Below are 15,063 nucleotides of genomic sequence, written 5' to 3' on the forward strand. Positions count from 1 at the left end.
CACATTTTTAATATTCTAATTTCAGCTTCAACTGCACTAATTTTCCATTCCAGAGATATTTTCCAATGGTCTTCACTAACTGAACTTTCATTTCTGCCAACTATGCCTTCTTCTTCTTCAACATTTGCCCATTTAAAAAAGTCACACCATCTCTTACCGGTAGTCTACAACACAAAAAATCCAAAAAAAAATTGAGAGGAAGAACAGCTACAAAATCAACAAGCATTTCAGAAATAAGACACACAATCAACTTGCAATAATTCAACCAACTCACATTATAGTTAGAGCATCCATAGAATGGTCTTTCTGGATTGGAATCCGTCCCAGACCACCGAAGAATAGGACGCAACCCACAACCGCACCAATGTGAAACCTTCCCACCTCTGTCACTGTGTGCGTTCTTCACCCAGCCACTATGCGAACAAGCTCTACCAGAGCTACCTGAGCTTTGGTTGTTGCTTCACAACATTCTTCTCACCTCTTGGAGACACTCTTCGATTTGGGGAAATTGGAACTTCTAGGTTTTATTTGAAATTTTTAGGAGTTAAATTGAAGCCTTCAAACATTTTGCCATGTCATCTAACTACTAGGGTGCCAGGTGTCTACCAAATTTGTCAGGTCAGCTCTCCGGTGACGGAAAACGCCAGAAGGGCCAAATTGAGGCTCGAGGAAAAATTTCAGAGTACAATTAGAGTCAATTGAAACCTTAAGGGCTAAATTGAGTCGGAGGTCAAATTTCAGGGGCCAATTTGAGTATTAACTCTTCAATTTGTTTTGAATTTAGTTTTTTGTTTTTATATATTGTCTATACTTTTTATTTTTTCATGCTCAAGAGGTCAAGTATCAAAGAGTCAGTTTGTTATAGTTATTAAATTACCTTTCTTTTCCCTTGAATCTCAAAGTTTTGAGATTCCATTGATAACTAACTCAGAAATGATTCTAAATTATTCTAAAGTCATTACATATATAACTCACACAGCTTATAGATGTGAAATTGACATTAGATTAGATCCAAATGGAACTCGTTAGTTGGTTAATGTGGGTAGTTAGAAGCCACTTATTTAAATCTACTCAAACTTTTACAAAATTATTATTCTATTTTAAGTAAGGAGATAGAATGCAGACCATCGCAAAGTTTGGTATATAAACTACTTTCAAATCTCATCAATTAAGACACGACACATACATTTAGTATTTTTTTCCATTTAATTTTAATCTTAAATTTTCATCATCATCATCTTGAGTGTGACCACACCAGTCTTTCACAACCTTACCTTTGCCAACAACTCCTTCACATACGTTAAAAAAGATGAGGCTCATTCCAAATTTATTTGGAGATTAAGATTACTAAAAATTATTAAAATAGAGTTGACACATTTCATGTTTTAACTAGACGGAAAGGAAGATATGAATTGTGATACGTGATCTCTATTTAAAGAGAATATTTATACTATATATACACAAAAAAATTAATTATTTGTATAAAATATATATTAAAAATAAATTAAATATTACGTATATTTATATATAAATATATAGTAATTAATTTAATAATTAATTTTTTGTGTGTACGTAATATTCTTATAAAATGATATATATTTATCATAAAAAATATTTTTTTAATAATAAAATAGAATAATCAATCAATAAACTATAACTCAAATAACATAGTTTTTTCATATTTACTTAAAAGTCACAAATTCAAATCTTATTCCTAGTTTAAAAAAAATGGAATAATTAGAGCAACACCACAAATATTACAATCTATTAAGAATAGCTGATTTATCACTTATGAAGAGTATAAATATAGTCTTTTTTTTTACTTTTCTTTTTTTAATATGTATCTTTTTGTTATTCACAGTATCTTTCAGTTTGACCGACTAAATACTAATTTAGTCACGGATATAAACTTCATTTAAAAATTTATCATTGGCTAATAGATTATTATATGCACAAGGCGGCGAAATTTAAACTTCTGACACTTGCTTAAGTGTAACGAGCTTATCACTCGATCAAAAGGCCAAATCATTCTCAGAAAAGCCCAAACCCGGCCCATTCAGCATCACCAACGAGTCGGGGCGAAGATGCAACCGAAGACGACGACGTCGAAACCCGAAACGGCGATAACGACTTTCTCGACGATAACGACCACCGCGAAAGCGTCTCGAGCTCCGAAACACTTTGAGATTCCTTATCGGGTTTCGCAAACCGTTTCGAACCCGCCTTCTTGCTCGACAATCTCCTTAGCAATGGCGAGAAGAAGCACCCCGCCGACACGGTTTCCGGTCGGGTAATAAGCGACCGGTCGAACCTCCACCGGTCGGACCGTACTCTCGGACTCGACCGAAAGGATCTGGTCCGCCGCTCAGCCAAGGAAAATGGATATAACCCTGCCGGAGGTGGCTTGAGCTTTGGCGATGGTGGTTCCGGCGACTGAACCTGTGGTCCTTGGTGGTCGTGATGGTTATGGTAGTTATGATGGTTGTGGTGTACTGGTACACCAGGATTTATCTCCCACTTGAATGGAACTGCACCTGGCTTTCTAAATGAACCATCTTCCACACCCATTCTATTCTAAAGAGTAGAAGAAACTTGGGATTTGTTTTTGTTTAGTGTGAGCGAGGTGCATATTTATATGGTGGACAACTAAGTTGCAAGTGAGGGGCATGAGTATGATTATTGTGTTTGTGCGAGATTGAAGGCATGGATTAGTGTGGGACTTGTTGCGGGTGCATTTTGTTTTTGAGTTTGTTGACTTCCTTATGTTAATAAGGCAGCTATCTTAGAACATTACCATGTGAGTAAACCTTATCTTCTTAGACTTTTTGCTACATATTATAAAGGTTCTCATGGTCATGGACGTGGGTTCTTATCATGATTTTAAATGTATGGAAAAATGACGTTTCCTACTTTAAGGGAACTAATTTTCTCCAAATTTTAGTTATTGTTTGTCTCTTATAAGCTTTTTTTTTTTGTTTCTCACGGTATCTTTCAATCCAGCAAGCCAACGACTAATTCGTCACGATACTTAACTCCATTTAAGATTTGTCTCTTATAAGCTAATTAAAGATTTCATAACTCAATAGTCACTACAAAATTTGAAGGTTCAATTCAAGGTTATATAATTTCCGTCTTAGAAGCCTTAAAGGATGGTATAATTCATTATACAAATTTGCATGGGACACGATTCAAATTGGTCAACAAGAATAGACATTAAATGCTATTAATGGAAAAGTTAATCATTTACTGCAATAGTACATTTACTGCAATAGTACAATGGGTCGCTAAGCTAAGCTAACAGTTGCAGGCACTATTAATGTTTGAAAGTGGGAAGAAAAGGAATAAATAGCAGCATCACAATTCACAATTACCTTCATTGGTTATGAGCACTAGAGCAGGCTACTAATAATATTGCCATGCAATAATCTTAGGCGTGCCCACTAATACTATGTTGAGTCCGTTCAATTGATTAGAATTTAAAAGTGTTGTAGACTTGTAGTACACTTATTCATCTCTTTTCCTATTATGCTAGTTGTTTAATAAACCATTTGTATGATTTAATATACTGCATTGCAATCATTAATTTCACCAGCTGTAGCCTTAATTTTGTACACAAGGGATATCATATAATAAATGTTAGGAATGAACTATTCAAAACAAGTAAAAAACCGAGTCCAAATCTAGTTTAGTTTCATAATATTGATCCTCGAATTGACCCTTCTAGATTTAACCAGCTATCTATCATATATCTAACTCCCATAAGCAAATCCTTCCGGCATGTTACAAAAAGCTTGCATTGTAGTGCTGACTGTGTCAAGAAGCTGCAAGTATTCATCAGCACCATCAACCAGACACTGCAATTCCACGAGCAACTAGTGAGGAATCGTAAGCATCACACAATAACAATGATGCATTTGAGTAAAATTTTGAAGTTCTTACAAAGGTAACAGAAAAATATTATGTGGTATTAGTGTATAATTTCTGAAAGCAAAAGGTCATTTTGTAAGTAACCTTATCTGCTTCTCCCAGCTTCTTGGCAATTCTTGCTTTCTGTTCATCTGATATGTCATCTTCAAGAATGGCCTCAAATAACTGAAAGAATCAAATTGATTCGTGGAATTAGGATTTACTGGAATAGTTAACGGTAAGTAAAGTTATTGACAAAAGAGTTGTCAAAATAAACTGGCAGAAACAAGACCTGAGTTAGTATCTGAGAGGCTGGATATCCCTCTGCAATGAAATTGTTTACTTCCTTGTTGGCTGAATCAAAATTTCCACTTTTGCATGCTTTCAGAATTGCCTCCACTACCTCTGCTGGAACAACCTGATAGATTGGGATTTTAGAAATAACACAAAACATCATGTTGAAATTTGAAAATTAGTTACTCCTGTAGAATAATAAACACAACAAAATATATATACAGGAAGGCACTTCAAGCAATAGACGTAGATAACCTATGTTTCACAAAATGGCATGAATTGCAATTTCAGAGATGTTTGATATCAATATCAAGTCATAATCCTGTTCATTTTATCCATGCTATAAAAAAAGCAAGGATCAAATCCCTTGCCCTTCGGCAAATAATTATGTCAATATTAAATATCAAGGTGCATGATCAAGCTTCCATACACTATACGAAATAATACATGTAGACAACTTCCATTTAATATCTATATTTTCTTTTTATACAGAGACAGAACAAGCCAAATGAAATTAGGGCCTCTGCCACAACATACCCCAGATACTGAAATCAGGTCCTCTGAAGAAATGGAAGATCCAAATAATCGGGCCGCTGACTGCAAAATTAATAATAGGTTATTTGAGAAATAGATGCTATTTACTCAATCATGGTCATTAATGTTTCAGAGATTGATCATCACAAGAAAGCAGGAAAAAGAATGTAAAACCTTAGAAGTTAGAACAAACAACACATTTACTTTCAAGACAGCCTTGATTTGAGAAACAAATTATCATAGCAAAATTTCTGTACAGCTACATTGCATAAGAGAAGTCCATTTTATTCAACAAATTTGTTGAAGCAGGGGGAAGAAAAAAGTGAAAGAGAAACCTACAAGGAACCAATTGGAGACTCCTTTGAAAATTAGTGTTCAACAGATGAATATGGCTGCAAAGAAATGATCATAAAACTCTCCTCTATTATCAGCCTGGTACTTTCAGTCTTGTGGACTCTCATTATATCTTTCCACTAAATCCTCTTATTGAGGATTATAAGTTATTATTAAATAAAAATAAACATACCCATAATTAAAATGGTCTTTCATTGTAATACCAAAAATAATAATCTTATTTAATAATAGCTATCTATTAAATTCATGAATAATTTGATGGTTACAAGTGAGTTGGTAGTGTCAAGATTGAACCATAACCAATTAAGATATAAAGATGTATACATACACAACTTATTCTGAAAAACTGGTTCTATTAAACAAATAATGAATAAAAATTAGAATAAAAACAAACATTATGGAAAACAATTAAAATAAGTGAAATATGTTTTAATGGATGGAAGAAAATAGGAAAAGAGAAACTTACATGAATAAAGAGTAAACACAAGCTATAATAATAGGGGAACATCTCTCACCTGCAAGTATGTGATAGCCCGACGAAGATCTCCTTGAGAGATAGAACTCAGGGTTGAAAGAGCCTATGGAAGCAAATGCACATAAAGTACTTCAATAAATTTCAACATAAACTCTATGAAATCTATCGCAATGAGACTACTTAGGTTCCCCACCTTAGCATCAAGATTGAGTCCTTCTTCATTGCAAATGTACAGTATTCGGTTGCTCATGATCTCTTCTGACAATGGCTTGAACCTGAATTTTGCACACCTTGAAGCCAGTGGTTCTATGATCCTACAAAAAATTTATAGTTTTTTATTATACACAATCAATGGGTCACACATTCTAGATCAAGACACACAAATTACAAAGAAGAAATATCTTAGTTTTTATGAAAGATACATTATCTAAATGGTGCATACCAACAAGAAAAAAGATCGTTGTATCATTTGAATGAAATGTGGAAAAAAATTGATTTAAACAATAGCAGTTATGTTAAATTATATATTAATTATGGCCACATTAAGTCTCCTTGGTTCCTTGATGATGATACATATAAAATACCAACAAGATTAATCAGAAAATGGTAACATGGAAGATAATATACCTGCTGATGTAGTTGCATATGAAAAAGAACCGAGTAACTTTAGAGTAAGTTTCCATTGTTCGCCTTAGGGCATTCTGTGCAGCAAATAGGTGATGTGAAAAGTGAAACTAGTAACCACAGACACTTATGTGACAATTAAAGTTAGAAAATTAAAAAAATAAATGTAAATACGCAAACATGCCTGAGCATCTTCAGTCATTGAATCTGCCTCATCCAAGACAATAATCTTATATGGTGGACAAGGATAACCACTGAAATATCGAAACACCAAGGAACAATTAGGAAGGCATACACACCAAACCGACAAAATGTACCATTGTAAGAACAAGACAGCCTCAAATCTAAAGAACAAAATCAGGTCTAGCATACCCCTTGCGCTGAGTAGTACCAACGGCGACGGCTGCGAAATCCTTTATCTTGGTGCGAACAACATTAATCCCACGGTCATCACTTGCATTGAGCTCCAGCACCCTAGACTTGTAAAGCTCAGGCCTGTGGAAAACAAGCAATACATTACACAACATAGTTGTCACTTGTCACACATTAAAGATACTACCTTTAAACATACCAATTCACAGAACAAACAAGACCGAAATATTTTCAACAATAAAAGTTTCCTCTTCACAGAACATAAAACCCTAAGCAACAAAACAGCAAGTACGAATAAGAAGAGCTGGAATTAGAGTGAGATAAGGGCATACCCGAAAAGCTGGTGAGCTATTGCAAGAGCAGTGGTTGTTTTTCCGGTGCCGGGGGGTCCATAGAAGAGCATGTGGGGGCACTGCAATGCAAAAATGGAAAAAATATTCATAACCAATAAATAGAATAACCAATGGTTTGAATACGTAGAAAAAAATGGGCAAATAAAAAGAAGAGGAAGAAAAGGATTACGCTTCCAGTTTCGAGAGTGTTGGTGAGGACACGAACAACTTCGTCTTGGTGAGCTACGTCTTTCACTTGTTTTGGTCGGCTGATACAAAACAAATTGTGAGTTAAAACATATCAAAGTCCAGTTTTTCTTTTTCTCCCACAAATTGTGAAGAAGAAGAAGAAGAGTGAGAAATTTGTACTATTTTTCGACCCAAGGCTGAGAGGATTGCATGATTGGCGCCATTTTTTTTCTCTTTCAGTGTTCTCTTCGCAGTTGGCACTCCACTCCACTGCACTCTGCTTGTCTAGCTGCTATATACGTAGAGCTCTTTTCCCGCTACTTTGTCGCGTATAAACGCACCGTTTCGTCTGCAAAACCCAACTTACTATGGATTAGCCCAAGAAAAATGGGCCACTAGCCCCTACCAAAAACATAAAGAAAGAACCAGAGTTATGACCAAAAACCCAATACACAAGAGACCAATATTATTTCAGTTTCTTTATTTAAAAATAAATAAATATATAATGACCAAAATAAATAAATATATAAAATTGAAAATTCAATTTTTTTTGTCCAAAAAATATAAATAACAAAAAATTATTAACTTTGGATTTATGTGTTGAATCTTAAATTTGTTTTGGAGGGAGATATTATTATTAAATCCAAATAATTAACTTTCTTTTTGGAGAGAGATATTATTCTTGTAATGCTAATAATAAATTATGTGCAAATAAAAAATCAGTTGTCAAATATTTTGTGCATGTTTAACTTATTTTTAATATAGTCACAAAAAAAAACTCATTTTTAATATACAACTAATATAGTTGAATTTTAATGGATCAAGCATTCACTGTTAATTTAGAATGTATTTGTTATACTTCGAATATGTATCTTCATCTTTATAAGGGGAAAAAGTATTGTTCAGACGTTGATTCGTCCCAATAATTAACCATGACGATTATATGAACGCAAAATTGGCAACATATGAGCGCCAATTTGGACTAATACTTGCAATCCCACGTGTGACTATGGTGTGTGGCAACTTTTAGTAGGAAAGGATCGAATCCTCCACCTTTCATTTTATGTTGATGATTTGTGATATGATCATGTATAAGTGCAACTGGAATTTCTATAAAGTGTAAATTACAAAATATAAATGATTACCTATACCAATTGATTCTGGGGATGATTTTGTTGAAGCAAATTAAATAAAGGGAGATTTAGGAAAAAAAAAATTAAAGGTAGGTAAAACTTTGGAGAGAAAACACTTCTAGCATTTTACCCAAAAAAAAAAAAACACTTCTAGCAATAGTCAAATAAGCAATAAAAAGAGCAACATCATGATATTTGCTTATAGAAGTAAAGTGTTCGTTTGTTATGATTTACCAAAATAACTCAACTACATTCTAGAGAATAACTAGAAATATACAAACAAGGAGGGTAACTTTTCAAAACGCAAAGTCACAATAAGAAACTCAACAAAGATAACCTTAACCTTCCTTTTAAGGAAATAATTTGTGTTATAATAAACTCAAACGATAGTTTGAGTTAAAAAATGTTCTCTTATCAAATTATAATTGATCATTGGTTTAATGTCCTAAATCATAATTAACAAAAAAAAACCCTTGTTTTATTGATTTAAATGTCAGAGGAGATCAAGAAATAATGTTATAATTGACAATACATGAATCTTCTAGGCATTGGTTTTATGTCATCTTTTTCGTGAAGTACAATTTTTTTTTTGCCCAAAGGTAAAAAACCTATGAAAGACACTGAAAAATAACACACACAAACCTAGCTAGCAGTCATTTGATGGGGGCATAAGAAAACTCATTCCCTTCATAGTGAAACATGGAGTTGAGCAACAACTGTTATCAAATCACTGTTAGCTTGGGAGTTGGGAATGTTGATAAGAACCCTTGCACTCTAAAACGGTAAAACCTAAAGTGATAGAATTTACTAATCTGATGCATCCTCTAAAACCTAAAGTGATGGTGCTATGTAATTATTCAGCACTAAAACATAATCCCTACCTGAACTAAAAAGTAGAGGAACCAAGAAATAAAAGAACAAGAAGCTACCAGCAAAGCAAAGGCCCTAACCCAGCCCTAAACCGATGAAATCTTATCATTTCCGGGCCACAACTATGAGACCTGACAATTTTCTTCATATAATGACAGTTCTGAATTATGTTATTAAGGTCCAAATTTAGTACAACAACTGATCAAAGGAAAGCAAGCAATTTCAAGGGAAATAGCCTATAAAGATGCAGCAAATCCTTTTACACAGTGCGCTTATTACAAATTGTTAGGCATTTGAAATGCTGTATGTCCAAGATCCAAAAAGGATCAAAAGATAAACCAAGAACATTACATTGTGTTTAATGAAGCTGGATCAGTGAGCCTAAATGACAAGCAAAACAGAAGCAAACTATAAGGCCTTCCTCCTTCCATTTGTCTTTTAATTACACTCAAATGACAAGCAAATCAGAAACATACTAAGGCTCCAACATGCTAATTAGTTCATTCTTAGTAACAAGGTTTAATCACGCACAACCAAATTAAGGTTCTATTTGGGCAGAATAGAGCACAAAGATAAAAGAGATATAGCGTTGAATTTAATTAGTTTAATCACACACTGTATTTTCATCTCAAAGAGGCAAAACCAAAACTACTCTAATAAAATCAAGGTTCTGAGAACCGGACCAGTCATCGAACCGCTCTAGTCACTGGTTCCTGGTCCAACTGGCCTAACCGTGATTCAACCGGAAAACCATTTTAGAATAAAATAATAAATAAATTATAAATAAACATCCTAGAATATAGAAGCAGCTTGTGAGTGACTATTGAAAGAAATGCCAATTCAAATAGTACAAAGTGTGAAGATATCAGATAATACCATGATATATCAAAAGAAACCCAATAAACAACACTATAATCGCTGTTCCAAGAAGTCCTGAGAGAATGCAAAGCTAAATTAAATGAGTAAATTCAGAAAGTAACATTTCAAAGAAAGATAACAAGTATATCAATACTCAATACTTTATTATCCTATTCCGCAACATATGCAAGCTATAATGTACAAAATACTTCGTTTCTACTCAAATATCTGTACCATAGGCGTATCTGCATCATATACTATTAAATTAAACTTCCTAATTGTGACTATAGTTTTGATAAAATGGCCGTATTTACATATTCCTATTTGTGCAACACGGAAGGCAAGACTAGCTAGCAACAAGAAACTAGTATAACTTGATAAACAACAATGATAAAGCCATGAAGAGATTCTATTAGTTCCTACTAAACGAAACAATTAGATCAAAACTAAGGGTGAATTTTCAGTATTAAGAAATCAACGGTCTCTTGAATCTCCAATTCAGTTATGCCAGTAATCCAAAGAGTTGACTAACTATACAATGAACGAGTGCAGAAATAGAAGGAAAGATGAAGAGGTACCAGAGGGCAGAAAAAGAGTTAGTTTTCTTGTTCCTGCAAGTGTGAGCACGTGCTGATGCTGCGGAAATCCTTTTGCTGGTTCAGATTGCCATTTTCCTTCTCACTTCTGGTAAAGAACATTGACAATTGAGAAAGATGATCAACACAATGCAAGTGAAGAGTGAAGAGTGAAGAGTGAACATTGACAATTGAGAAAGATGATCAACACAGCAGAGCCACAAAACCAAGGTTCTAAGAACTGGACCAGTCATCGAACCGCTCTAGTCACTGGTTCACTGGTTTATTGGTCCAACCGGTCTAACCGGTAGTTCAACTGAAAAAACCGTTTTAGAATAAAATAATAAATAAATTATAATTAAACACCCTAAAATATAATTATAGTCTAATATACATCTTACAAGATCAAAAGTACATCAGCAACCCTAAAACAGCAACACCAGTATATTATCGAATAGCAACAATGAAACAGCAACACATTATAAAACACTAAAACAGCAACACCAGTACATTATCAAAATACTAAAACAGCAACACCAATACATTAGCAACATCATTCAGCAAGGCAGTGATGACACTAAACTAAACACTAAAAACAGCAAAATCAGTACATTATACTACATATCAGAAGTTCAAAACAGTGCATTCAGTAACCAGGCATTAACATTAGCAAGGAAGTGATGACACTAAATTAAACAGAGCATTAGCAAGGCAGTGATGAGTGATGACACTAAATTAAACACTAAAAACAGCAAAATCATTACATTATACAACATATCAAAGGTTCAAAACAGAGGATTCAGTAACCAAGCATTAGCATTAGCAAGGCAGTGATGACACTAAATTAAACAGACCATTAGCAAGGAAGTGATATACTAAATTAAACACTAAAAACAACAAAATCAGTACATTATACAACATATCAAAAGTTCAAAATAGAGCATTCAGGCACCAAGCATTAGCATTAGATTAGATTAGCAAGGCAGTGATGACACTAAATTAAATAGGCAAATTATTTTTTCAATGAATAAAAAGAGCAACTAATTATGGAAGAGAAAAAGAACATGAATATATGATTACATGAAATGAAATGAGGAAACAATTGAACTGATAAGAAGAAATTGTGATAGATGAGGGATTTTTGAAAGAGAAAAGAGAGTGAATAGCAGCAGATCAGGCTGCATTGATTTGCAGTGCATAAGTTAAAATCTTAAAATATCTTTCAAATTTAAAATCAGAGATATCCATAGACTCAAGTCTGCAGGTTCCATTAATAAAAATTGAAAATTGAACAGATATTATTTGTTGGTAAAGCTCCTTTTATGGTTGGCTCATAACTATCAGGTTCTGGAAACATTACTTCTTGCTTCAAGATTTCAGGATGCCAGCAATCAACATCTTCAGAGATACTAAACATATAGGAACCAGAAATCAAATAGTCATTAAAAAATAACATGAAAAACAGCAACTCAGAAAACAAATAGCACAAGAAAAAAATAGCAACAATCAAGAACAATAAGAATAAATACAGCAGTGAACAAACATCACCAATCAAAACCATCAAGAACAAACAGCAACAATCAGCAACAACAATAAACACAACGCTGAACAATTAAATAAAAAAATACATCTGAACAACAAAAACAGTTCCATAATTACTGTAAAATAAAATAATCTAAATTGATCATAACAGAAAAACATAAGAAAATCATTACTCATACCAGGAACAGCTCAATAATGTTCAATAATATTCATTACTCATCATCAGTAATAAAAACAAGTCTGCAATTAAATCATTGATCATGAACGAACAAACTAAATCAAATTGTAAACCTAAGAAAACTCAACAGATAAGCAAGAAATTACTTAAAAAAAAAACCATGAACAACACAGAGATTCAGCATTTCAGATGAGGGAGAGGGAGCTCGGATCAGGGCTGAGTACTGGCGTAAGCTCAGCCAAAACAGAGGCCGAAGCGTGGTGATAACAGCAGGCTGGAGCAAAAATAAGGGCTTGAGGCAAGCTCGACCAAGCGATGAAGAGGGAGCACCGCGGCGGAAGCACGGCGATACAGAGGCGGCGGAAGCACGGCGATACAGAGGCGGAAGCTCAAAACTGACGGGAAAGCGAGGCGAGCAGACGCGTTTCGACGACCATGGGTGCAGTGCGAACGGCAGCGGTCGTGCGGTGGCGGTGACACAGCTTGAAGAAGAAAGTGGCATTGGAGGCTAGGTTTTGTTGAGAGAAGGAAGCAGATGCGGTGAGTGAGAGAGACAGAGAGGGAGTCAGGGTCAGGGAGGCGTCTTTTTTTTTTTTGTTGAAAAGTGAAAACCGGCCGGGTCCCGGTTCGGTCCGACCGGCCAGGTCCCGGCCAGGTCAGCGGTTCAATAGCGATTTTTAAATTAACGGTTTTAAGCAAGGTTGCGAGAACCGAACCGGTAAAGTAACTGGTTCACCGGTTCATTGGTTCGACCAGAGTTCGACCGGTTTAATTAAATATTAATTAAAAATTTAATATATAGTTTCAAATATTTAAATTTGATCATTTCTAACCTAATAAAATTCAAAATTTCACCTAATGTTCTACACCAAAAAAATATTAACAAAATTCAACTACCCACAGGAACTAATTATCACTAATTAGTAATCATCAGAAAATCAGCAACAGCATCATCCTCATTTCAGAAAATCAGCATTTCAGAATAAGCAAACATCAACAAAATCAATATTATTAACTCAGCAACCTAGAATTAAATCCAGTAACTCACAACTAAATCCAACTCCAATTCAGAATTAAACAAAGCCACTGATCATCACTAATCAGTAATCATCGGAAAATTAACAACAAGCCAACAACATATCAGTAACAACATCATCATCATCATCATTTTAGAAAATCATTCTAGAATCATAAATCAACAATCAACAGGATTATTCCAGTTTCATAAAATAAGAGACTATGTACTCATTCACAATTTTAGAAATAATGAAAATTTTGATGCCAAATGTAATTATATTTGTCTTAAATCAGTCTGCTTTCGAGTGAAGTGATTTGCAAATATGAAGATTGGGACCTGCATCAACACTCAGAGAGTCAGAGTGCTTACTGCTTCCCGGCGGCGAGGAGGAAGGGGAGTGACGGCGACCACAAAGGAGACGGCCACACCGGGGAACACAGAGAGAGAGAGAGAGAGAGAGAGAGCGCTTGAACAGAGGAGACGGCGACGGCCACAGAGCTTCCACACGACGGCGAGGGAGCTTCCTACAACGGCGACACAGCTTCCTAGGACGGTGACGGAGCTTCCTACGACGGCGACACAGCTCTTGCGACGGCGACGGAGCTTCCACGGCACGACACCGGCGAACAGAGAGAAAGCACACTCGAGCAGAGGAGAGGAGATCCAGTGTCTGTGGGTTCCGCGGGGCTGTGGGGCTGCGGTGGTTGCGGTGGGTGCGGCGGCTAGTCCGCTAGGGTTTCTGTCTGTTCTTTCAACTTTGATTTTTTGAGAGAGAGATGATAAGAGATGAGTGGGAGTGTTGGACTTTTGGTGGGGGGTGTCTGGGCTTCGGGTAGATGATTTAGTTTTTTTTTTTTTTTTTAAGGCCAAAAACGACGCTGTGTTGAAGGGGTTTTCAAACCGGAAAACCTTTAAAAAACCGGCCAGTCTCGCCGGTTCACCGGTTAACCGCTAGTTTGACCGGTTTTTTGCCAGACGGTTTTTGAAGCTAACCAAACCGTTCTGATGACCGGTTTCCAGTTAATCCGGTTGAACCGGTTGGTTCAGTATGGGTTTTAGAACCATGGTTTTAAGATATTAACCAAATCGTAATTGTTGTTAGTTCACGGTTAAACTGGTCAAACTGGCCGGTCCGGTCCGGTTTTTAGAACCATGCACAAAACACACAACAGCACACCAGAACTTAGAACCCACAGCAGCAGCAGCACAGCCAGAAATTTAATAGCAGCACAAAATTTCAACAACAAACAGCAATTGATTTGATTTCCATTTTTAGCATTCAGCAACAAACATTACAAAACAGCAACAAGTAATCCCTAATCACACTAAATCTGAAAACAATAAAGCTAAACAAAAATTTCAATAATGATTTGATTTCCATTTTTAGCAGTAGCAAGAAAATTTCAACAAAAATTTCAGGAATTAAAAAAAGAGCAGCAACACAAAATCAATTATTTGATTTTCCATTAATCCATTCATAATTTCACATTCAAAAATCAGCAAACAGAGCATAAAAGGAAGAGAAGAACCGAAGAAGTGAAAGCAGTGCCACTAACCTTTGACAGAGACACGGACGACGACCGGCGAGACGACGGCGACCGGCGACACAGCGGCGAGCTGCTCCAACCTCGAACAGAGGAGCCAGGGAGGACGGGGACAGGGGGAAGGAGGACGCCAAGCTACAAGAGAGGACGTGGAGGCGCCGACAGTACGGACGGCAGCGGCATTGCGGCAAAACCGTTGCAGGGAGAACCTAGAGTTTTGGTTTTCTTTTTTATTCCCTTCAGTCCTTACCTTTAAATAAGGGAT

The 15,063-nt window shown here is 35.6% G+C and overlaps 2 protein-coding genes across 11 annotated transcripts; both read right to left on the reverse strand.

Annotated features, from left to right (window-relative positions):
• Positions 1 to 2,031: 2,031 nt before the first annotated feature.
• Positions 2,032 to 2,568, reverse strand: LOC112717765 (uncharacterized). The gene has a single exon (XM_025769709.1). It carries the CDS (start codon positions 2,566 to 2,568, stop codon positions 2,032 to 2,034), a length of 537 nt encoding a protein of 178 aa, XP_025625494.1.
• A 985-nt stretch (positions 2,569 to 3,553) lies between these two features.
• Positions 3,554 to 14,122, reverse strand: LOC112716013 (replication factor C subunit 2). Of its 10 annotated transcripts, none has more exons than XM_072205151.1 (16): positions 13,624 to 14,088; positions 10,764 to 10,832; positions 10,520 to 10,625; positions 9,960 to 10,016; positions 7,261 to 7,429; positions 7,082 to 7,160; positions 6,892 to 6,971; positions 6,560 to 6,682; positions 6,372 to 6,441; positions 6,191 to 6,264; positions 5,757 to 5,877; positions 5,604 to 5,666; positions 4,738 to 4,797; positions 4,199 to 4,324; positions 4,012 to 4,092; positions 3,554 to 3,854 (listed from the first exon to the last, which is right to left on the reverse strand). In XM_072205151.1, exons 5-16 carry the CDS (start codon positions 7,302 to 7,304, stop codon positions 3,750 to 3,752), a joined length of 1,026 nt encoding a protein of 341 aa, XP_072061252.1. In that variant the 5' UTR covers positions 7,305 to 7,429; positions 9,960 to 10,016; positions 10,520 to 10,625; positions 10,764 to 10,832; positions 13,624 to 14,088; the 3' UTR covers positions 3,554 to 3,749. The 10 variants fall into 10 exon arrangements, with proteins under 10 accessions (XP_072061252.1, XP_072061253.1, XP_025623638.1 ...); XM_072205152.1 differs by lacking the exon at positions 10,764 to 10,832 and adding an exon at positions 11,877 to 11,925; XM_025767853.3 differs by lacking the exon at positions 9,960 to 10,016.
• Positions 14,123 to 15,063: the final 941 nt, after the last annotated feature.

This window comes from Arachis hypogaea, chromosome 10 (assembly GCF_003086295.3).
Source record: "Arachis hypogaea cultivar Tifrunner chromosome 10, arahy.Tifrunner.gnm2.J5K5, whole genome shotgun sequence".
In the NCBI taxonomy this organism is placed as follows: domain Eukaryota; kingdom Viridiplantae; phylum Streptophyta; class Magnoliopsida; order Fabales; family Fabaceae; genus Arachis; species Arachis hypogaea.

Excerpts from the sequence above, each read along its gene's own strand:
- LOC112716013 (XM_025767851.3), bottom strand. The coding sequence starts at position 7,304 with ATGGCGCCAATCATGCAATCCTCTCAGCCTTGGGTCGAAAAATA. Across the intron at positions 5,667-5,756 it reads GACTCAATCTTGATGCTAAG|GCTCTTTCAACCCTGAGTTC; the intron begins GTGGGGAACCTA and ends TTGCTTCCATAG. Across the intron at positions 4,325-4,737 it reads ACCTGATTTCAGTATCTGGG|GTTGTTCCAGCAGAGGTAGT; the intron begins GTATGTTGTGGC and ends CCAATCTATCAG.
- LOC112717765 (XM_025769709.1), bottom strand. The coding sequence starts at position 2,568 with ATGGGTGTGGAAGATGGTTCATTTAGAAAGCCAGGTGCAGTTCCATTC.